General features: G+C 38.4%; 1 protein-coding gene across 2 annotated transcripts in view; it reads right to left on the reverse strand.

Annotated features, from left to right (window-relative positions):
* The window catches only part of capzb (capping actin protein of muscle Z-line subunit beta), a 123,448-nt gene that overhangs the window by 41,076 nt on the left and 58,772 nt on the right, over positions 1-23,600 (reverse strand). For both annotated transcript variants that reach the window (XM_059951968.1, XM_059951967.1), the window contains exon 3: positions 3,353-3,474. In XM_059951968.1, coding sequence (XP_059807951.1) covers positions 3,353-3,474 — 122 coding nt within the window. The remainder of the gene's footprint in view (positions 1-3,352; positions 3,475-23,600) is intronic.

Genomic DNA, 23,600 nt, shown 5'->3' on the forward strand with positions numbered 1-23,600 from the left:
CCGCTCTGGGGAACTTTAAGATAGCCCCACAAATTGTATGAAGAACACCGGAAGTTCTCTAGGTCCAGGGCAATATTTGTCCTTCAACAAATGCCAAAATATAAATCAGTTATTCATCCCATCACCATTAATGAGTTACTGTTTACTATCTATGTGACAGTCATTGCATTTCAAAGTAATTTTATAGTGCTTTAGAAAATTCTTCAAAGGCCCTGGTTGGAGAATCTGAAATCTAATCAATCTATGGCTAATTAATCACAATACAAGAGAAATTACACTCCCTCATCCCCAAGTCACAGCCCTGTCAGTCACTATGCATTATATTTCCTCCCCAGCATGCCCAGCTTTACTGTAATCAAATTACTTTCATCAATTGTTGGTACTAAATCTTTCAAGTTATCAATAAACATTCTATTTATTTGGTGAAACAGTGTAGAACAGGCCCTCCCAGCCCAGCAAGCCACCTAGATTAACACTAGCCTGATTACAGGACAATTTACAAAGACCAATTAACATATTAACTAATACATCTTTGGACTACAGGAGGAAACCAGAGCACCAGGAGGAAACACACAAAGTGATGGGGAGAACGTACAAACACTTTATAGATGGTGCCGGAACTGAACTCTGACACCCTGAGCTGTAACAGTATTGCATTAACTGCTACATACCATGGTTTTCAGTGGGCAAATTCAATAAGTCAGTTAGTCAACATGATGTTAATCTCTAAGCAAGAAACTTTTTACTAAAAGCACTTCATTGATTCCCAGAATTATTTTTCTGACCACTGGAAGAAGTCCAAGATTGTTTTGATAGTGACCACAATGAGAGTAGAATAGGAAGAGCTTGAGGCAGGTGCGTACATACACCAGATAATTATGAACAACATTGCCAGAAGCTTTAGCTATCATCCTATCAAAATATCTTGTACAGTAGTCATTACGGATTTAATACTGAATTAAAATTATTTAATAAAATTCAGGTTTTATATTTTAGTATTCCTACATGAACACATTTTTATTCAAAAAGTACTCATTGAAGCCATTTAGGAAACATTAGTGGCTCCAAACACCACAAATTTCACAAGTATTAAAATTTAATGACAGGTGATTCTGGTAAATGTCATTTCAGATTAAGAACATGTGACCTTCAAGGTCCCAGCATATTAGGCAGGCATATGTAGCAAAATTATCAGGAGCCATGGTAACTATAGATGCCAAGCATTCCGCATTCAATAACTATAACCAAACCAACTCAAGGGAAAAACAAACTATATGAAGGCCACGTCACGATAATGTCCATTTGCCTTAGTTGAGCTCAAAAACAGAATTAACGCATGTAAACAACAGAATGCACGTTTAACCTAGAAGATGAAATGTTGAAGACAGTGCTTTTTGTTCAGTTTTCTACTTTTTTATTTCTCTCTGCAGAATGAATGCATTTGTAACTGGCATTTTGCTTTCCTTGCTCAAAACTGAATGGCTTGCACCACATGGCTTTCTGGTGCTCTTATCGTCTGGCTTTTAAAGGCTTATTAAACTGTAGTTGCAGAAACCCACCATTTCAAATCTCCTTCACCCAAAGATGCTGCCAAAATGGAAGAGATGCCTATTTCCTGGTATGTATCCATGTATTTTTAAGCAGTACAATATTTATCGGGAGATATTCTTGAACACTTGGCTCAAGGATTTGCCCCCAAGAAAGCATTTTTGCAAACAGATAATGTACTTTTTAAAATCCCCATACTAGTTAACAAGTTAAACCACATTTTATGTGTGCAACAAAAAGCCACATGGCCTTAGTCAATGACTAGATGGAACATTACTTTTCCCCCACAGAGAATGTTTCTTTGCTAAAGCTAACGACTTCAAACTGCGTAGCTGGCACCAGTTTCCTCATAAGGATTTCATTTAAAAGAGAAATGCAGGAAAGAAAGCATGTGTAAATCTCAGAAGAAAACAATGTGAGAAATCTGAAGTCCCAAATGTATTTGTTTTAGAAACTAGATCGCGCCCCAGATATTAAGTTAACTGGCACATTTATATTGTATATAAATATCAGATTTTAAGAAAAGATGCTATAAATATCTAAAGAGGTCTTTGACACTTACACATTGCTGGGAACACAGTGAATCGTGCATAAAGAGTAGAATATTCCCTTGCTTCCTACAAAAAGGGGTAGACTGTTCCCAGAAATTCAGATTTAGTCATCACGTGCTATGCTACTTGATAATTTATATCAAATAAAAAGGAACAGATTTATTTAATTAAAACAATCTGAAAGACAAAACTAAAGTTTCAACAATTTTTAAATTAAGCCCATGTTATTTCTATTTTCATCTAGGCACCTCCAAGCTATCAGAAAATCAAAAACTGTTGAATATGTATGTCCAATAAAATATGCACAACCTGCAATTTGAATAACAAGTGGAACATACATTTTGAGAACAATTTACTTCTTTTGGAGCTTGTGAGTACCAGTAACTTTGAATCAAAAGAGAAATAAAAGTAATCTTTGCACTGAACAAGAGGCTTTGCTACCCTTGAAATTAGAGATACCAAGTAACAAGCCTGAGGTGTATCTGATCATCAAGAATAGAGATGAAAGGATTTTCAACATTTAAAATTTGATCCAACTGTGGAGGGTGATATATTGGAATGGAAGTAATGTCCCAATAACATTATTTGGGGTGATGGGCAGCATCAAAACTCTTAGGCAAACCTGATGTTATACACGCAAGGGAGACACAGCAACTGACTCAATAATGAATAAACTTATCCAATGGATATGGCGAATTGTAGCTTTTAGCACATGTGAGCAATGTCCTTGACACTTAACTCCTAAGTTTATTACATGAATGACACACTTCTATTTAATATTAGCTTTGCCCCGATGAAAACACTCCCATTATTTCACTATTACTTAGTCGTGCATGGAAACGAGTCATTAACAAGTAAAACAAGCAGAAAATAGAAAGTAACAGTTCAAAATTACCTTAAAATCAAATGTTGTTCAGAAATCAAACCTGCTTCTACCTGCTTGGGTCATATGCAATTTCAGGACTGGCAATTAAGTTCAACTCAATATTGTCTCTAATTTTACAATATGTATCATATTGTTGATACTAAAAGACCATATTTTGATTCATTATTCATTCATGCAATTCTATCCAAACTTCTGGTCAGGCAATTTAGTGAATGAGACAGTAAAACACAAAATGCATTGAGTACTCAAAGTTTTGAGGGCTTACCTGAGCTTTAACTGAGGAATGAACAGGGGTGAAATTACTGAAAAATTTGCATTTCTCTTTTGGTTAAATGTCTACACTATGCTTCCATTTCAATGATCTCACCTGTAAGAATCACCATCTCTATTATAGTCACAAAGTAAGTAATCCTTTCCAACCACTTTATCCCTGGCGATCTTTAGTGGCTGATCGACTGATGATAATAGGTCTTCACAGAGATTTGGAACCTATTTGCAAAAATAAATAAATGAAATATTACAAGACATCTTAACAAGGTATGCAAAAATAGAAAGTTCATACAATTCAGTGGGACCCATGATTCTTTAAAACACAATTACTTGATTCCTCACCCTTTAAAACTACTGCTGCAAAAAGAAACTCAGTCAGTGAAAACATTTAACATAAACTTGTAAATGTTAAACTGAACAAGCTTCTGCTTTCAGCATGGTCCCAATAAAATCTTGTTCATCTGCTTGAATGAACACTGTAGCAAGCCAAACACAGCACGATCTTGAGCTCAGCAGCAGTAACCACAGAATGAGACAACACATATTCAAGTTTATGCAATCAAACCTCTTTTGTACTTTGTACATAATGTCTGAAAAGAAAGTGAGCGAGGACACTAGTCTACAGATCAGAAAAATTAATGAATAAAAATCAATCTAAAACAGTATTATTTAGACAGCTTTCTATTAAGACAAAAATGGATTCTAAACATAATAAAAGTTCATTAAAAACAACTTAAATAAAATACTTTTCAATCTTTAAATGGAACTTTTATGCAGACTTTTGTAATAAAAAAGATTAAGTTTAAAGAGGTGGAAAACATCCAATATTATGGCTCCAATTTTAAATTCGATAATCTTAATGCAACTATCATACCGATACATTTTTGCTGCATTTAAACTGCTTCAAGTATCCTGAATATTGTTGAACGGAACTTTGAATTAGCTGCCACTCTTTTATCCTTGAAATTTTTTGGGGGGCTGGGAGGGGAAGATAATCAAAGTCAAACTTATACACAAATTTGAATTTAAATTTGTTTTGAGAACAAGAAGCTCCAATTCAAATGATACTTCCAGCTTCCATCATAATGTAAAATCCATGCAGAGAGTGTTAGTTTCATTACATCAACAATTTCTTCATTTCTCAGTGCTTCAAGAATCAAGGATGTTCAAGAATTCATATGCATACATCATGCCAAATGTCTGGGTATTTTTAAAAGTACTTTCTTAGAATGAACGTCCATGATTGTCCAGGGATTTTGTACATTAACATCTTACTTGTATTTGTTATAAAACAAAGCTTTTTTTTTGGATCTCAAATTTAGATAGGCATGTCTTGCACTTCCCCAAACTTCACACACAAACTCCTATTTTCCACAATCATTAGCCTCAAGCAAAGTTTCTATATGAACGTAGAGAACATTTCAGAGTTTAACTTGTAAATATTAAACTTGGTAAGGCTACAACTTGAAAAGTTTAAAAACTGAGTAGATAACAATATCATTATACAGAAAGTATAAAATGGTAAGTTACCAAGAAAAGTTAAAGCAGTTCTGTACAAACTCTCAAAACAAAAGAGTTGAAGGTAGGGGTTAATTAAACAACTGAATTAAAACACTGAAAATGACCAACATCAACAGAAAAAGGCATCGGGCAAGAATCACAACTGTACAAAAACATATGAACTATTCACCCTCCTAACAAATATTCAGTTCACAGCAATCAATAAAAAGTGGCTTAAAAACATCTCAGTACATCTTTACTTGTGCATGACCAAGAGGCAAAATATTAATGAAACAGCAAAGTATTGCTGTCATTACACCAACTCTTCCACAGGTGTCTCCCTTCTCAGTAAACAAAGCAACTCGGTAACAGGAAATAAAATAATTGAAAAATGATGAATACAGAGATTTAATTAAATACAAGTGAATAAAACAACTAATTGTTTTGACTGTGAGTCTTGCAAGTATATCATAGAAAGTGGTTTTTATAGTTAATAAAAGTTAGGAATTTAAAAAGGCACAAAAATTGATTTTTAGCGGAATTTCAGGTTTATCTAAAGATAGCTAATTCAACAAATACTACTTTACAGCTCTTTTCAAGAAGAGGTAAATAAAAAAAAAAATTTCCATTACACAGGTAAAGTAATTAAAAGGATAGCTATGAAAAGTAGATAAATCTTTGTGGTTTGTTTTACATAATATTCTATGTTTCATATGCAGGCTGTTTATCTCTTTGTAGTAGGATCCAGCGTTGCCTACAGTCAGACAATGATAAAGACACTTAAAAGTTACTAGTCATTCTTACACTACAAAGTGGCAGACATGGTCATATTACTATATACCAGAATGTGCATTAAAAGAAACAAATATTAGCAACATGCCAGCACATCTATGTTCCTATGTGGACCTACAACAGCTGCATGAAATTTTAATATCTGATGTAAGTAAAACCGGACATTCAGAAGAGTGTTTTATAAATTTATTCCACTTTTTTTTTTATTATGCCCTTGCGTGGTCTCATCATGAGGTACTATGGCACACAGAACTGTTTGAAAAGCAATTTAAAATACACCTAGGGGATTCAGTGTATAAATACCAGATTTCAAAATAGCGTCATAAAGCAGAGGTCAAGCTGTGAAGGAATGTTAACAAAGGAAAGTATTTAGAACTACAGCTTGCACAAGATGCAATCTATATATTTTGGACTATACAGTTCTTATTGAATATAAGATGTATTTAGGGTCAGAATGCTTGTGCTGTATGCAATATGTGAGAATTTATAATCAGGATTTGCATTGTGTCAAATATATTAAGGTCAAAGGGCTCATGATGTATACATTCTTGACAGATTTGAGATCAATTTGTCCTTTATTCAATCAATAGTACTTAATACTTAGGTTTGAAAGATTTGTATGATACACAATTTATGACCATAGTTTTAAGTAGAACAATGCTATGGAAAAAGTGCACTGTCAACCACACCACTGTGTGAAGCCCAATCCATAATTTTGCTTTTTAACTTTCATCCACTGTCTGAAGCCCCATATCTAAATATTTATTTTTAAATGGGACATGGGCACAAACCACGGGAGATTAGTAGAGTCTGCATTCACCTCTAGCATTATCAAAATAGGAATCTCTAATTTCAGTTTTATACACACATTAGCACATGGATGCAGTCATGCTGGTCTGTTTAAACAGAGTGGTTGGAATTTGTAGGAAGGCCATGGATTAATCACTTTAATTGATGCTACACAGTTCTGGTGACCAGAGTTTCATTCTGACCTCAGGTGCATGTTTTCCCTGTGCATGAATGAGTTTTTTTCCAGGTGTTCCGGTTCCCTCAATATGTCTAAGACATGCAGGTGGCTTAACTGATTAAATTAAGGTTATAAGGAAACAAGTGCTGAAATAGGAAAGGTGGGAATGCTGGGAGTAGGCATAGATTGAACAGGCCAAATGATTATATGTTGCAATACAATATGGAAATGTGAAAACTATGGCCTGGATTTTTTAAAAAAACACATTAATCAGAATACAAATTTACACATGTTTAAGGAACAAAAAGGTTAGATAACCAGCATGGTGTTTTTTTTTAAAAAGGCAGCTTTGAGTTGTCATTTTAAACACAGCATCTTGCTGATCTTTTCAAATATTTTTGGAAAATGTTGATAAATAAATTCATATAAAAAGTTGCTTGCAGTTGTGTATTGTAACAAGATCAAAAAGGCAATAATCTCTAATTTTTCCTTCATTGAATTATTTGATTCCAATCTAGGCTAATGCATGCCAAACACATTCCCTCCTTGCACATGTAGACCATAAAAATGCAATTTCTTACGTTTTGGGGAAAGAGAGAACAATTTAAAACTTGAATTAATAATGTCTCTCTGTTACACCTCAAAGAATCTGAAAAGTGCCATATAGAAAGACAAGTCAAATCACTGAAATGGGACATTAGGAAGCTAAATAGTATTTGGAATTAGTGTATTGATACATGACAAAGGACTCGGCTCATTCTAATTCCACCAAATTTTGAGGAATATTTGTCAAGATAGTTGTTACATCTCATAGTTGTACATTTCTTTTATCAAGAAACATCAGATTTTGAAAACAGGCAAGCAATGTTTCCAAAAATGGACATGCATCTAGCATTGCCATACATGTGTTTTTAAATTCTTTGATATTCTGTAGGACACACATCTGGCACAACCACATTTGCATTTTTAAGTACTTTGATATTTTGCTGAGCTGTTCACCTGACTATTTCTACTTCCAAAACTCAGCAGAAATACAGGATGACCCACTCCTGCAGTTTTATATCCGGACCACACTGCAACAAAAACAAACCAGGATTCTCTAGGGCAAGTTTCAGCTGTTCAAACTGTGTGGTACAAATCCAATAATGCTGGAGAGAGTGCAGCTGGGAAAAAGTTATGCAAAATAAGTAACACTACGTAAGTATGAAGAAAACCATCAGAAAGGACAAAACTAGCAAATTGTTTAAAAAACTTTCAGAACAATGCTTCCATTATTCAGCATATAAGAAAGCTCTTCAGTGTGGTTAGTTAACCAAATAATACTACTTTAATTAATATTACCCATCTGATTGCTACGTAATCTCAAACGTACACAGGATTTAAAGGATAGGTGTTGCTCTGACTAAACAGATCTCACTGGATCTGTCCTTTTGCAATACACACAATTACTGTTTCAGATGGTTGGATGGCAGCCCAAAAATACTGCCAGGCACTAAATTGTTGATATGGAAACTGTGCTGCAACTGGGTGCTACTATTTGGTCACAATTATATATATATATATATATAAATTAAGTATATCATGTCATCAGGTGGTAACATTACAACAAGCAAGATGAAAGAATTTACCACTCAGGATCAATACAGTATTTATTATGATGATGGGTTAGGCCAGGGCACGTAAATGGTGATGTAGAGAAACTATCCAAATTATTTGCTACTGCAGTGTTTTTATAAAGCACCATTAGATCAACTGTGTCAAAAACCAGGACAATGGAATACTGTATCAAACATAAAATTCCTTTGGCTTCACTTGGTTTCTGGTTATGTCAGTCAGTGGTCAGAGATTATTAGCAGAGACAGTGCAGTACTTTATTCATTACCACATTTAACTTTGCTCTTAATCAGCTAGATGGTTGCTGTGACTCTGTCCTAATATATTTCAGATTTATGAACACACAGCATCTTTTAAAGGCTGCAAAGCCTGTACGCAGTAAATCAAAAAATGTCTAAATGTACTTCATTAGAACTTTGTCATTAAGGATCTTCTCCATTTTCACAAACAACCTACTACAAATCTAAACCTCATCTTCAATTGAGCCAAAAGCAAAATGCTGGAAATCTGAAATAAAAACTCTGTGAGTGAGGTATCTCCTATGGTGAAGGGAATACCCATTTTTTTCTCAGGAAAAGAGCCTTTCAGCCCCTCTCCCCACCCAACCCAGACTACTTTTAGGTGGGATGGCCCAAGTTGAATTATACTTATTGAATAGTGAAAGGCCCAGATAGAGTGGACACGGAGGAGGATGTATTCAGTTGTGGGAGAGTCTAGACCAGAGGACAAAGCCTCAGAAGACAAAGAAAAACTTTTAGAACAGAGGAATGTGATGAATCTATGAAATTCATTGCTACAGATGACTGTGAAGGCCAAGTCATTTGAGTATATTTAAATCAGAGCTTGCTAGATTCTTGATTGGTAAGGACATCAGATATTATGGTAAGAAGGCAGGAGAATAAGGTTGAGAAGGACAAGTCAGACATGATGGAGCAGATCTGATGGGCCACATGGCCTGCTCCTGCTTCTATGTTTTTAAGGTCCTACTTCAAAGAATTTGAGATCCTTACAATATTTGTCCCTAATCTGGTCACTACCTGCAAGTGAATAAAACACATTACCTCAAGATTCACCAAGTTTAACTCATTACTGTAGAGTATTCAGATATCAGATAGTTTGTTTGATAATGCTCATCTTACCACACATGAGGCAATCATTGGGTCTGTGCCAGCTCTTCAATTTCCCCTGCAACTTATTCTTCCTCCCAGTAACACTCATTTGACTTTGTTTTGCCATTAATCTACATTAAGGGTTAAATTTTAACCTACAGCACATCTTTGGAGTTATGGAGCACATAAAAAAAAATCCAGAGAGAATGTGTAAACTTAATACTGACAGCATCCAAGGTTAGGATCAAACCTGAGCTGTGGAGCAGCAGAATTAACTGCTGGCCACAAAGTCATATACAAGCTAGTTAAAGCAAATTACTAATGACAGTTGTTATCAATGCTACAAATAACCAAAGATAGTTTTAAGCTAACCTTGGGTAACTTCCAGAAAAATTTACAAATAACCCCTCCTCTGGAATGACAATCAAAAAGTTTGTACTTAAAAATATACTTTAACTAAACCAAAAAGGGGAATTGCTGCAAAATACAGAATCCACCTTTTAGTGTCGAATGGAAGTATTAACATAGAACCCACCAGTGTGCATTCTTAGACTTTAAAATAGTTTATAAACAATAGTTTACAAATAAACCCTAACAAATTATTAATTTCCCAGCAAGGTAAGCTTGTACTTAAAAAATGTCAAGCTTAGTTTTTTTCATTTTCCTCTAAGAGATCAAAATACAGTGTTTTATATGGATGTATTCTTAAAAAGTTGGCAAAATGTCAAAGTTTGGATGGGGATGGGAAGCCCATTGAACTGTGCACTGGAGTTGAGCTGAATATCATCACTTGATAAAGAAAAAGGATCTAGTGCTTTCCTGACATATATGATGAATAAACTCTTCTCAGGCTTCCAGCGAATTATAAGCTTTGATTATAACCAACGCTTCAATCACAAACTCGGACATCTTCATCTGGACCTTAAAGCTGGAAAAGATGTGCTTTTTGCAAAAAATAAAGGCTGTCAGGACTTCATCAGTCAAGGATTCCGTCCCCCTATTGGACAAAACTGAATGATAATGTTATAACCCTTCATGTTAAACTGTAAGTACATTAAAACAGGCTTTAAAGCACGCATGCCATTATAAAGCATGTAAAACCACTCAAACAAGAGCTACCCCACTCTATCAGGAAGGCAAAATGTGAACATTCTCAGAGAATTTAGTCACTTCTGCAATACCAGAGATATAAGGCCCATTTGGCAAGAAATCCAGGAGAATTACAGACTATGATTCTACTCTGTGCTTCAGTGGCCAGGATGCTTCACTGCCTGAGAGGGTGAATATCATCTACGCCCGTTTTGATATGCAGAACAAAGGGCTGGCAGGAAGGCGCCCCTCCTATCAGGGGAGCAGACACTCCATCTGGCTGAAGCTGAGGTGAGGAAGACCCTGGCCAGAGTCAACCCATGCAAAGCTGCAGAGCCCAATAATATACCAGGTCAGGTTCCCAAAGACTAGGTAGCCCAGCTGACAGATATATCCAACATCTCTCTGAAACAATCCATTGTCCCCTCAGTTTTTAAGGCAGCAACCAGCATCCCAGTGCCAAAGAAGGCACTAGTGCCTTCTTATCCTGCCTAAATGACTATCGTCCGGTGGCCTTAACATCAACTATTCTGGAATCTTTTCAGCAGCTGGTCACTGAGTTACTTCTGGAGTGCTTAGCGACAACTCAAGAATCAGTAGTACTCTCAATGGATATGATTAAATATTCTTGTTTCAGCCTGATACAGCTAAAAAGCACAACTGCTTCCAAGGTCAGTACAGCCAACAAAGATGCTTTAATGAGTTTAAACGAACTATCGCTGCTTAAAGCTGACAGAAACACCACCGAGGTCGGAAGTGCCCACGTAGGATACCACGGAAGAAGCATGGCTGTAGAGTGGGGTTACAAGTGTGTTTAAGGAAACGGGGTTTTAAACTCCCTATACCGACTATCCTGCAGGCAAATGTGCAGTCTTTGGTGAATAAAATCGATGATCTCAGAGGTAGCGTGCTGAACCAGAGGGACATTAGGACTGCATGTATCCTTTGTTTCACAAAATCCTGGTTAACCCCTTCCATTCCGGATGCAGCGATTCAGATTGATGGGTTTACTATACACTGTCAGGATAGGTCTATAGAGTCTCTCAAAAGCAGAGGTGGAGGAGTATGCCTCATGATCAACTCTTCTTGGTGTACAAATATACCAGTGCTGTCCCAAATCTGCTCACCAGACCTGGAATATCCAGCAGTTAAATGCCGTCCTTTTTACCTACCATGGGAGTTCTCTAGGGTCATTTTGGTAACGGTATACATTCCCCCTTAGGCCAATGTCAATCAGGCTTTAGATGATCTGAGCATTGGGATCAACATGCAGGGAACAGCACATCCTAATGCCTTCACCATTGTCTTGGGAGATTTTAACCAGGCCAGTCTGAAAAAAAAATCACTAAGCAACAACCATCAACAGATCACTTGCAATACTAGAGGAAACAACACACTGGACTATTGCTACACCACCATCAAGAATGCCTACCGTGCTATTCCACACCCTCACTTTGGGAAGTCTGATCACCTAGCTGTACTTCTACACCCTGAGTATAGGAAAAGATGGAAGACTGCAGCACCAGTAGTGATGACCAAGAAAGTTTGGATAAGGAAAGCACAGGAGTGCCTACAAGGACTGCTATGAATTGGTGGACTGTATTCAGGAATTCATCTTCAAACCTGGATGAGTTTGCTGCAGTTGTTACCAACTTCATTAAAACCTGTGTGGATGAGTGTGTGCCTACAAAGACTTACTATACATTCCCAAACCAAAAGCCGTGGATAAACCAGAACATACGTCGCCTGCTGAAGGCTAGATCTGTGGCATTCAAGTCTGGCGACCCAGGCCTGTACCAGAAAACCAGGTATGATTTGTGGAGAACAACAACACACACAAAATGCTGGTAGAACACAGCAGGCTAGGCAGCATCTATAGGGAGAAGCGCTGTCGACGTTTCAGGCCGAGATCCTTCGTCAGGACTCATTTGCGGAGGGCTACTTCAAGGGAGAAGAGACAGTTTCCAACAAGGTTAGAAGTGACATCGGATGAACGGCAGCTCTGGCAGGGTCTGCAAGACATTACTTCCTACAGAGTGAAACCCAATAGCATGAATGGCAGCAATGCTTCACTACCAGATGAACTCAACGCCTTCTATGTCCGCTTTGAAAGGGAGAACACAACTACAGCTGTGAAGGTCCCTGCTGCACCTGATGACCCTGTGATTTCTGTCTCAGAGGCTGATGTTAGGTTGTCTTTAAAGAGAGTGAACCCTACCAGACGGAGGCTCCAGATCAAGTACCTGGTAAGACTCTGAAAACCTGTGCGGGAGTATTCAAGGACATTTTCAACCTCTTATTGCTACGGGTGGAAGTTCACACTTGCTTCAAAAAGGTAACAGTTATACCAGTGCCTAAGAACAACAATGTAAGCTGCCTTAATGACTATTGTCCAATAGTACACACATCTACAGTGATGAAATGCTTTGAGTGGTTGGTCATGACTAGACTGAACTTCTATCTCACCAAGGACCTGGACCCATTGCAATTTGCCTATCGCCACAATAGGTCAATGACAGATGTAACCGCAGTGGCTCTCCACATGGCTTTATTCCACCTGGACAACACAAACACCTATGTCAGGATGTTGTTCATCGACTATATCTCAGCATTTAATACCATCATTCCCACAACCCTGATTGCAAAGTTGCTGAACCTGGGTTTCTGTACCTCCCTCTGCAATTGAATCCACAACTTCTTAAACTGGAAGACCACAATCTGTGCGGATTGGTGATAACATATCCTCCTCGCTGACTATCAACACTGGTGACCTCAGGGATGTGTGCTTAGCCTATTGCTGTACTCTCTATATGCACATGACTGTGTGGCTAGGCATAGCTAAAATACCATCTATAAATTTACTGACAATACAATCATTGTTGATAGAATCTCAGGTGGTGACGAAAGGGCGTACAGGAGTGAGATATGCCAATTAGTGGAGTGGTGCCGCAGCAACAACCTGCCACTCAACATCAGTTAAGACGAAAGAGCTGATTGTGGACTTCAGGAAGGGTAAGATGAAGGAACACATGCCAATTGTCAAAGAAGGATCAGAAGTGGAGAGAGTGAGCAGTTTGAAGATTTCTGAGGATCTAACCTGGTCTCAACATATCAATGTAGTTATAAAGAAGGCAAGTCCATGGCTATACTTCATCAGGAGTTTGAAGAGATTTGGCATATCAACAAATGTACTCAAAAACTTCTATAGATGTACTGTGGAGAGCATTCTGACAGGCTGCCTCACTGTCTGGTATGGGGGGGGGGGGGAAGAGGGAGGGGCTACTGCACAGGACTGAAAGAAGCTGCAGAGAGTTATAAATTTAGTCAGCTCCATCTTGGGTACCAGCTTAGTAAGTACGCAGGACATCTTCAGGGAGCAGTGTCTCAGAAAGGCAGCATCCATTATTAAGGACCTCCAGCACTCAGGGCATGTCCTTTTATCACTGTTACCATCAGGCAGGAGGTACAGAAGCCTGATGGCACACACTCAGTGATTCAGGAACAGCTTCTTCCACTCTGACATCCAATTTCCAAATGGACATTGAAACCTTAGACACTACCTCATAGTCCGTCAGCCAGGACTCCAAATTTGGGCCACTAGTACCATCTGGGGGGAATAAATCTTATAGTGACTTCTGGCAAGGTATACACCCCTACTGCTAGAAAATATGTGATAGCATTGCAGCGGTGGTAGCTTTCTGTCAGATCAGTCACCATTGAGGATCAAGAATACTGGAAGTATATGTAGCTCGTGCACGTGTGGGCCCACAGCCTCTCCCAACCAGGGAACACTGTGTCCAGGAAACCAAGGAAGCTGCTCTTCTTGCCTGCAAGAAGTACCTGGTGTGGACACTTGCAAGGCAAACAGATCCAGAGAATCCGACAATCCTAAGTTGGACTGGTTTTAATAACAGCACCAGGGACCAAGAACCAATCTCACAAGATATTGTTGGGTTTCTGCCAACCACCAATTCACCAGCCACAGTATTTGAAATCCTGAACCAATCAGAGCTAATCAGGAAGGAACTTCATCTAGAAACAATTGTGGTAGTCATGGATCAAGCACTTTATACAAAAGCCACTGAAATTGCCTGGAAGCACAAAGAGCACTTCTCCAACATTTTTCTCAGGATGGGACATTCCATACCATATGTAATGCCTTAGCCATCGTACTTCTCCATGCTGCTCATGCCACAAGAGAGGGTTACCAATCTGTAGTGAGCTGCTCAGAAGACACAGATGTCTTTATCATGACTTTAGCATTTTGTGACAAGATTGAGGTCCCATTGTTCCAGAAGTGTGGCACTAGAATCCATACAAGGCTTATAGACATCAGGAAGGCTGCTACCACTGTTGGGATAGAGGCTTGAAGGGCTCTCATCTGGTTGCATGCATATACAGGATGTGACACTGTAAGCACTTTTGCAGGCAAAGGGAAGACAAGTGCCTTAAAACTGCTGACCAGCAACAGAGAAACCCATTCTTAGAATTGGGTCAGGAATGGGATCTCTCCCCAGAACTGATGGATAAACTGGAGGCATTTACATGTCTTCTGTATGTCCCAAAAGCAATGACCACCAAGGTCAATGAGCTCAGGTATCAACTTTTCTGTGCCAAAAAAGGTGAAATCGAAAGTCATCAACTCCCACCATGGAAGGACTGCTTAACAAAACATGCACAGCGTGCCAGCTACCAAACTGGTATGTGGAGAAGATGTTTGGAGAAGGACCCACACGCGCCAAGCCCTGTTGGCAGAGGATGGAAGATGGTGAGAGAAGAGGAAGCTGAACAGTTGACGGTGCACTGGATAGAAGGCCAGCCAGCACCCATTGCCATCCTGGATCTACTGGCCAGTAACTGTCCAAAAAATTGTTCACTCCCAAGATGTATGTGTTGCAAATGGCCTCAGGTGTACAGATATGTGTAGATTGGCAGACTGTGAGAACCAGGCATCCACCTCAGAGAGTGTGGGAAGTTCAGATGAAGATGTGGAAGACTTGTAAAATTATTATGATTATTAAAAGGCTCTGAAAGTATGGAAAGCAGTCTTTGATTAAATATGTTCATTTTAAAACCAAATAGGACCTAGGTTATGGCCGTGTGGAACCCCACATTTGTATTGTACTGTAATTCTCTATGCTGTGACAAAAGCTTAAGATTGTTTTGATTTGATACAACAATATGAAAAATATCATGACATTGATAAAACTCCAGAATTCTCTCCAAATGAGGTTTTTTCACTTTTTGGGGGTTAGTGTTAACATTTTCTGTTGTACTGATGTTAATATGGAATATATACAAAAAGTGATTACTTATTTGAATTTCTGAAAAAATTCTCTACAAATCCATGTGATTATATGTGCCCTGGGGTTTGTATTGACTTTTCCAAAATAAACAAATACTTTTCTAAAAATGAAATGATTCACTCTACTGAAATTGGGCACTGTACTGCGAGTGCCACCAATGACACAGTTTTCAATGTAGAATTTTATAACAACATTTGATGAAAAGTGCTTGAACTCAGCTTTCATTGTGACAAATTTCAATGTTGAGGGATCACTGATGACAAAATACCACTAGGTTGAATATATATGTTGTACTTTATATTGGCCACTTTTCAGAAATGCTTATTTTAGGGTAGTTTTATAAAATGCATGACAGTGCACTTAAAGCTACCACTGGTGCAATGCTATCACATATTTTCTAACTCTAGAGATGTAGACCTTGCCCAAAATCACTATGAGCATTATTCCCCTCAGATGGTACCGACCAACCCTACTGGCTTACGGACTATAATTTTTTTCTTAAGTATACAGTATTTCTGGATTTTTTTTTTACACAATTTTTAATCTATTCAATATAGGTATACTGTAATTGATTTACTTTTTTCCTTTTCTATATTATGTATTGCATTAAACTGCTGCTAAGTTAACAAATTTCACGTCACATGCCGATGATAATAAACCTGATTCTGACATTAAAACCTTTCTCCTGTCTACACTGGAAGCTTTCATTTACCACTCAAATCATCTCACTAATGATGCAATAGCCCCTGCCTTCCACTCTGTCCTGACCGACCTGAAAAATGGGATCTCATATGCCAGACTGCTGTTTACAGACTTCAGTACAGCATACAACGCCAGGATACCCCAGGAAACTGGTGGAGGGAAGGCCACAGTCAGTCCATGTGGGCAACAACATCTCTCATCCCATTACACTGAGCACTGCTGCTCCCCAAGGGTGCGTGCTCAGCCTGTTGCTGTTCACACTGCCGACGTACGACACAACAGTGGTTGGCCTCATCAAGAATGATGATGAGACCGACGAAAGAGAGGAAGTGGAGCTGCTGGTGGATTGTGAGAACAACCACCTAACCTGAACATGGAGAAGATAAAGGAAATCGTTGTGGGCTTTAGGAAGGTGCAGACAAACCATCGCCCTCTGCGAATGCATGGCTCCTCCGTAGAGGGAGTTAAGTGCACCAAGTTCCTGGGAGTTCACATCACGGATAACCTCATGATCTCTTAATATCACCTCCCTGAACAAGGAGGCACAGCAGCGCCTCCACTTCCTAAGGACATTGAGGCAAGCAAGGCTCCCACCCCTTCTCCCTTCCCCCATTCATCTCAGCTGCATTTTACAACAGCACCATTAAGTGCATCCTGACAAGTTGCATCTCAATCTGGTATGGGGGCAGTCTAGCATCAGACCTGAAGTCCCTACAAAGGACTGTGAGAACAGCCGAGAGGATCATTGGGGGTCCCTAACCATCCATCAGGAGTGCTGCATACGTAGGGTCCTTAGTATAATTAGTGATTCCACCCATCCATCCAGCATCCTCTTTGCCTTTCTACCATCAGGCAAAAGACTATGATGCATAAAAGCGCGAATAGTCAGGATGAGAAAGTTTCTTCCCCCAGGCCATTAGGTTTCTGAACTCCCAGCCACATCATACTCAGTGTCACTGGTTAATCTGTTCCGTATCTTACGATATTTAATATTAATGCACTTTAATTTGTTATTCATGTGTGGTTCATCTGTAGATTTTATTCTTACCTTTTTAAGTTATCATGTGTTGTATTTTATACCCTGGCTCAAAGAAGCATCATCTCATTTCTATATACATTATATACATGTATGTAGTTAAATGACAGTAAACCTCACTTGTTAATAGGAAAATTTGATAAGGAATAGACACACGGTAGGGAGAGATGGCACCCAATTTAAAGAGATCACTTTGAGATTCATGCTAAATTGACTGAAGTGATGCTTCTATTTTCAAATTACACAGAAATGATAAATTACTGTTCTGGTAACTTTGCTATAATTTAAAACTTGAAAGGTATTCATTAAATGCAACCATATTTAGCGCGAGGCTAACAACGACAGGAACAAAGCTTCTCAATTGTTTTTGTGATGTATTGCCAGAATTTAAAAGATGATCAATGCAGAACAAATTCAGACATTTTGACTTGGATATTGTTTATATTGATACTGTGGAATATTGTTTTATGTCTCACATACAAGTGCACCCAGATCACTCTTATGCTGTACAAATTTACAGGCTCTTTTTTATTTAGAAAAAGGTTTGTTCTGATTCCTTCCTCTGAGGTATACAACCTACATTAAACTCCATCTACCTAGTTTTCACCCACTCACTCAACACATCTGTATGCTGCTGCAGTGTCAAATACCAGTGGCATCTATCAGTTACTGATCTTATTATTGGTCTTGATTTTACGCACTACATAATTCATTCAACTATACTTCATTTACTTCATTCATGAGTGTTAAAAATCAGAGAGAAAGAGGAACATGCAGTACATGGCTGTTTATTCAAAGGTTAACATGGAGGAAATAATGATAGCTTGCAAAGTTGGATGTTCCACTTATGTAAATCTCCCCAAAAGAAAAGCTTAGCAAAGGAAAAACAAATTTCATTCATAGTTAACTGACAACAAAGATGCAATTAAAATACAAAACTTTGTTGCTTTAATAAGGGTCAGCCAACAAAAACTCTCATCTTTCAGCCTTGTCTACCACAGGATACTTGCTCAGATATATTTTGCCTCTGTGGAAACCAAATTCTACAAATTTCTTCTCCGTTTCTCATTAAATCTTTATTATTACCTTCAACTTCCCAAAATTAATTTCAAAAGTCATTAGCACTAAATTTCCATTAATGCATTTGTACAGTTTGTGTGGCTTCTCTTTTACCTATTGGTAAAAAATATTATGACTATTATTTATTTTCTTTTGGTCTTGGGAGGTTTGCTGCTGGAATACTAAAAATTTAAATTCAGAACTCACTCCTTAATACACAAGATATAAAATTTCAACTGACCAAGAATCATAACAGATGTTTAAAATGTAAATAAATCAACAGCCAAATACCAGCCTATAAATGAGGGCTTTCAGTCATTCCAAAAAAAAAATCATCGCATGGTAAACTTAGCTATTTTAGGAGATTACCAGTAGATTCCAGATAATTGGGACTCATCAGTACCAGTACATTTTGGCCCAATTAAGCGGCCGTCCCAATTGTCCCAGTTTCATGGAAATAGTTAAAAAGGTATAAGACAAACTGAGTAACAGATCAAGTATTTAAATGAAATATAGTATGATAAAACTATGTATTAATTCCTAATAGTTATTGATGAAAAAATTCATCCAGTGTATGCAATGAACAAATTCAATGCAGACACCTAGAGCAAATAATGAACTGCATTCATACAATACTTTTGACCATTACATCCTCAAAATCTTAATTTTTTTATTGTAACATTCAAGATATTTGTTGATACCATCAAATACTTCATAGTTCTTAACTTACTAAAGTAGAGAAATCTTTTCAATTTCACTCCTAGCTGTTTCTGGCAGCTCCAAACCTGAAAGCTTGAAACCATAGTGAACAAAACAATTTGGAATTGTCCTATTTATTTCTTGCCAACTATCAGTGACAAAACCACAGCTTTTTGAACATAAACCCATATAATTGACGCTATTTTTAAAATGTTCACACTAAGCACAGAGTAGTGCCTAAAATGGCCACACAAGTGCACATGGCTGACTCTAGTTGGAACCTGTTGAGCAACAGTCTGCTGCCCCAATTAAGTGTCACAGTGTCACAAATAAACAAAGGGAATCCCACCAATTTTCTTGATTAGTTTTTGTTCTTTAAGAGAACTGTCCCAAAATGCAGCTGCCCTGATTAACCAGTGGCCCAACTAACCAGAATCCACTGTATTAGAAAGAAAATACCAGTGAACTCTAAGCTTTCTCTGCCATTCACAAATATCTTAGCTGACCCTGTGCCTCAAGCGTACCTTCCTAACTGATCAGCATTACTTCTAAAGTAGAAAATTTCAAAGTTTTGCACATTAGATTGCATAGAAATCTCTTACCTTGAGAACCCCAATTTCGTGGTCAGAGGAAACCTCCTCTTGAAATCTACCTTGCCTATTCATTTCAGAACCTTGTATGAACTCATTCTGGTGAGTTCCGATCCCAAATACAGAAAAACTCAAAATTAGTAGATCCAGTTAGCTACGGAAGGAAACTGATCTGATCCTTAGATATAACTATTTCTTGGAAATTAAGCTAGGAAGTTTTTAGATGGAAGCAGAGGCAACAACACAAGACCAAATTTCAAAGTAAATTTATTCTCAAAGTACAGATACATCTCCATATACAACCCTGAAATTTGTTTTCTTGTGGGCATACATAGTAAATCCAAGAAACACGATACAATCAATGAAAGGCTGTGCCTAGTAGGACGGACAAACAACTAATGTCCAAAAATCAATCTGTGCAATACGTAAGAAAAATAATAATAGCAAATAAGCAACAGATATCAAGAATATGAAATGAAGAGTCCTTGAAAGTGAGACCATAGATTGTGGTGGGCTCAGTATGTGGTAGAGTTGTTCAGTGATGGGGCGATTGAAGTTGAGTGAAATTATCCCCTCAGGCTCAAGAGCCTGATGGTTAAGTGGTAATAACTGTTTCTGAACCTGGAGGTGTGGGTCTTGAGGCTCCTGTACCTTCTTGCTGATGGGAGCAGCTAGAAGAGAGCATGGCCTGGGTGGTGGAGGTCCCTGATGATGGATACTGCCTTCATGTAGACATGCACAATGGGGGGGGGAGGATTTTACCTGTGATAAACTGGGCCATATCCACTACCTTTTGCAGGATTTTCCATTCAAGACCATTGGGTGCTTCCATACCATGCCATGATGCACCCAGTCAATACACTCTCCACTACACATCTGTAGAAGTTTGTCAAAGTTTTAGGTGTCATGCAGGATCTTCAGAAACTTCTAAGGAAATAGAAGCACTGCCACGCTTTCTTTGTAATGGCACTTACAGATTGTGACAAGGCAGCATTTTGGAATTGAACAATGGTAAGAAACGGCAATACATTTTATAATTAATGCATTTAACAAAAACACTAGCCTTCAGAAATGTACAGGAAACTGTTTTGCCTTTTAACTAAGGTCCACGATGCAGCGCTGAAAAAAGTGTGGTATATCCTATACCACATTCTCAGGAAGCATCTGCCAGTGATGGCTGGTGTCCATAATGAAGTTCAGCATTACAGCATAGCCTTTAGTCATGTGATAGAAATACTATTGTAAGAGCCAGACTTCAAACTCAGCACAGAGCTCATGGTAAAGCTACACACCAGTGATTCCTACTCCCTAATGCTTCCAGCATGGACCATCTATTGCAGGTACCTTAAAGGCTGAAGAAATGCCATCAATGCTGCCTTGGAAAAATCCACAGAATCAATTGGTAGCATCCTCTCTCAGACCAACATCCCTAACATCTGTAGGCCATAGCCATTTATATATTCAACAGTAGATTAATGAAATAGACACTATTGACAGTTCTGTCATGGCAATAGTAGATTAAGGTAATGATTCAAAGATGTCAGGATGGCACTGTAGTATAGCAGTTAGCGCACCATTTCACAGCACGAGTAATCACCGACTGGGATGCAATTCCCACCGCTGCCCGTGAGGCATTTATACATGTTCCCCATGATTCCATATATTTCTTTCGGGTGTTCCAGTTTTCTCCCACATTCCAAACATGTATGGTTAGGGCTAGTGAATTGTGGGTATGCTATGTTGGCACTGGAAGCACAGCAACACTTGACTGCCTCCAGCATAATCCTCACTGATTCGATTTGACACAAATGACGCATTTCACCATACGTTTCAATAAAGATGTGACAAATCTAATCTTTCCTTCTTTAATCAAAGCATCCTTCAAATGGTAAACTCAGAAAACCCTAGAGCACAAACATGTACTGAAAATAGCAACTGGATTCTTGATTTCCTCACTTGCAGATCCCAGTCAGTTCGGACAGGCAACAACATCTCTTCCACGATCTCCATCAGTACAGATGTGCCATGAGGCTGTGTGCTCAGCATCCTGCTGTACTCATTTTATACTTACGATTATGAGGCTAAGCACAGCTCCAAAATTGTACTTACGTTTGCTGACAACACCACACTTGTTGGCCTAATCAAAGATGATGATTAATCAACATAAAGGAGGGAGATTGAAAAGCCAGCTAAGTGGTGCCACAATAACAATCTCTCACTCAATGTCAGCAAGACCAAGGAGCCGAGTGACTACAGGAGGAGGAAACTGGAGGCCCATGAGCCCCTCCTTATTGGGGGAATCATAGACGGAGCGTTATCATTTCAGAGGATCTGTCCTTTATTCAGCATCCAAGTTCCATTACAAAGAAAGCACATTAGCTGCTACATCTACACCAAACTTTGAGATGAGAGGTTCCGGGTTCAAATCCAGCCATCTCCTTGAACGCTTTCCATCTATGTTGGTTTGGGCATCGAACTAGCAACAGCTTCATTTTAAAAAAAAAAGACAGATGTTAAAAAAAATGGTAAGTTTGCAGCCTGATGCACCACAGGGTGCGGAGAGGAACAACACACACACAAAGAAAACACAGCAGCACCCCTACTTTCTTAGAAGTTTGCAAAGATTTGGAATGTCATCTATAACTTTGTCAAACATAAATAGATGTGCAGCGGAGATTATATTGATTGGTAGCATAATGGCCTGGTATAGAAACACCAATGCCCTTTAACAGAAAATCCAACAAAAAGTAGTGGATACAACCCAGGGTAAAGCCCTCCTCACCACTGCATGCATATACACAGAAAGTTGCAGGAAGGCAGCATCTATCATTAAGGACACTCACCATGTAGGCCATGCTCTCACTTCGCTGTTGCCATCAGGAAGAGGTTTAGGAGCCTCAGGACCCACCCCACCGGGTTCAAGAACAATTATTACTCAACTATCAAGCTCTTGAACCAGTGGGGATCGCTTCACTCACCCCAACACTGAACAGATCCCACAGCCTATGGACTTACTTTCAATGACTCTTCACCACATGTTTTCAATATTTATTGCTTATTTATTTAATTTTTTAAATCACCACTGGTTAGTTTTTTTTTCTTCTGTATTTACAGTTTGTTGTTTTTTTTGCACATTGGCTGTTTGTCAGTCTTGTTTGTTTATTTATTGAGATGCCGTGTGGAATGGGCCCTTCCAGCCCTTTGAGCCACACTTTCCAGAAACTGCCAAGTTAACCTTAGCCTAATCACAGAACAGTTTATAATGACAGTTTATAATTAACAGAACAGTTTATAATTAACCTACAAACCAGTATCTCCTTGCACTATGGGAGGAAACCAGAGCATCCAGAGGACACCCATGTGGTCAAGGGGAGAACGTACAAACTCCTTAAAGACAGTAGTGAGTCTTTCATTTATTGTTTCTCTTTGTATTTACTGTGAATGCCTTCAAGAAAATGAATCTTAGGGCTGTATATGGTGACACAAGTGTACTTACATAATAAATTTATTTTGAACTTTTGAAATGGAACCAGCTCAGTTAGGAAACCTCATTAGAATAGACAAATTGGGCAAGAGGGTCTCTACAGCTTTACAACTAAGCATCGCCTGTAGAAAATACATTATAAGTGGTGACAATGAACTAGCAAAGGCTAAATTTTAATGATTTAATAGTCAGCATAAAAATGCTTTGTGTTCCTTTAGGACTAAATAAAGTACTACGTAAAGTGATTCAACTGTGGCTATTACTAAAGGAAAAGACTCATAAAATTGCCAAGAGTGATGAGCCTGGGGACCAGGAACTTCCAGTTTAGCATAGGAGGGCGAAGGTGTTGATAGGTAGAGGAAAGTAAAACACTAGAGTGGGATAACTAAGATATTATC

The sequence above is a fragment of the Hypanus sabinus genome, chromosome 27 (genome assembly GCF_030144855.1).
Source record: "Hypanus sabinus isolate sHypSab1 chromosome 27, sHypSab1.hap1, whole genome shotgun sequence".
In the NCBI taxonomy this organism is placed as follows: Eukaryota; Metazoa; Chordata; class Chondrichthyes; order Myliobatiformes; family Dasyatidae; genus Hypanus; species Hypanus sabinus.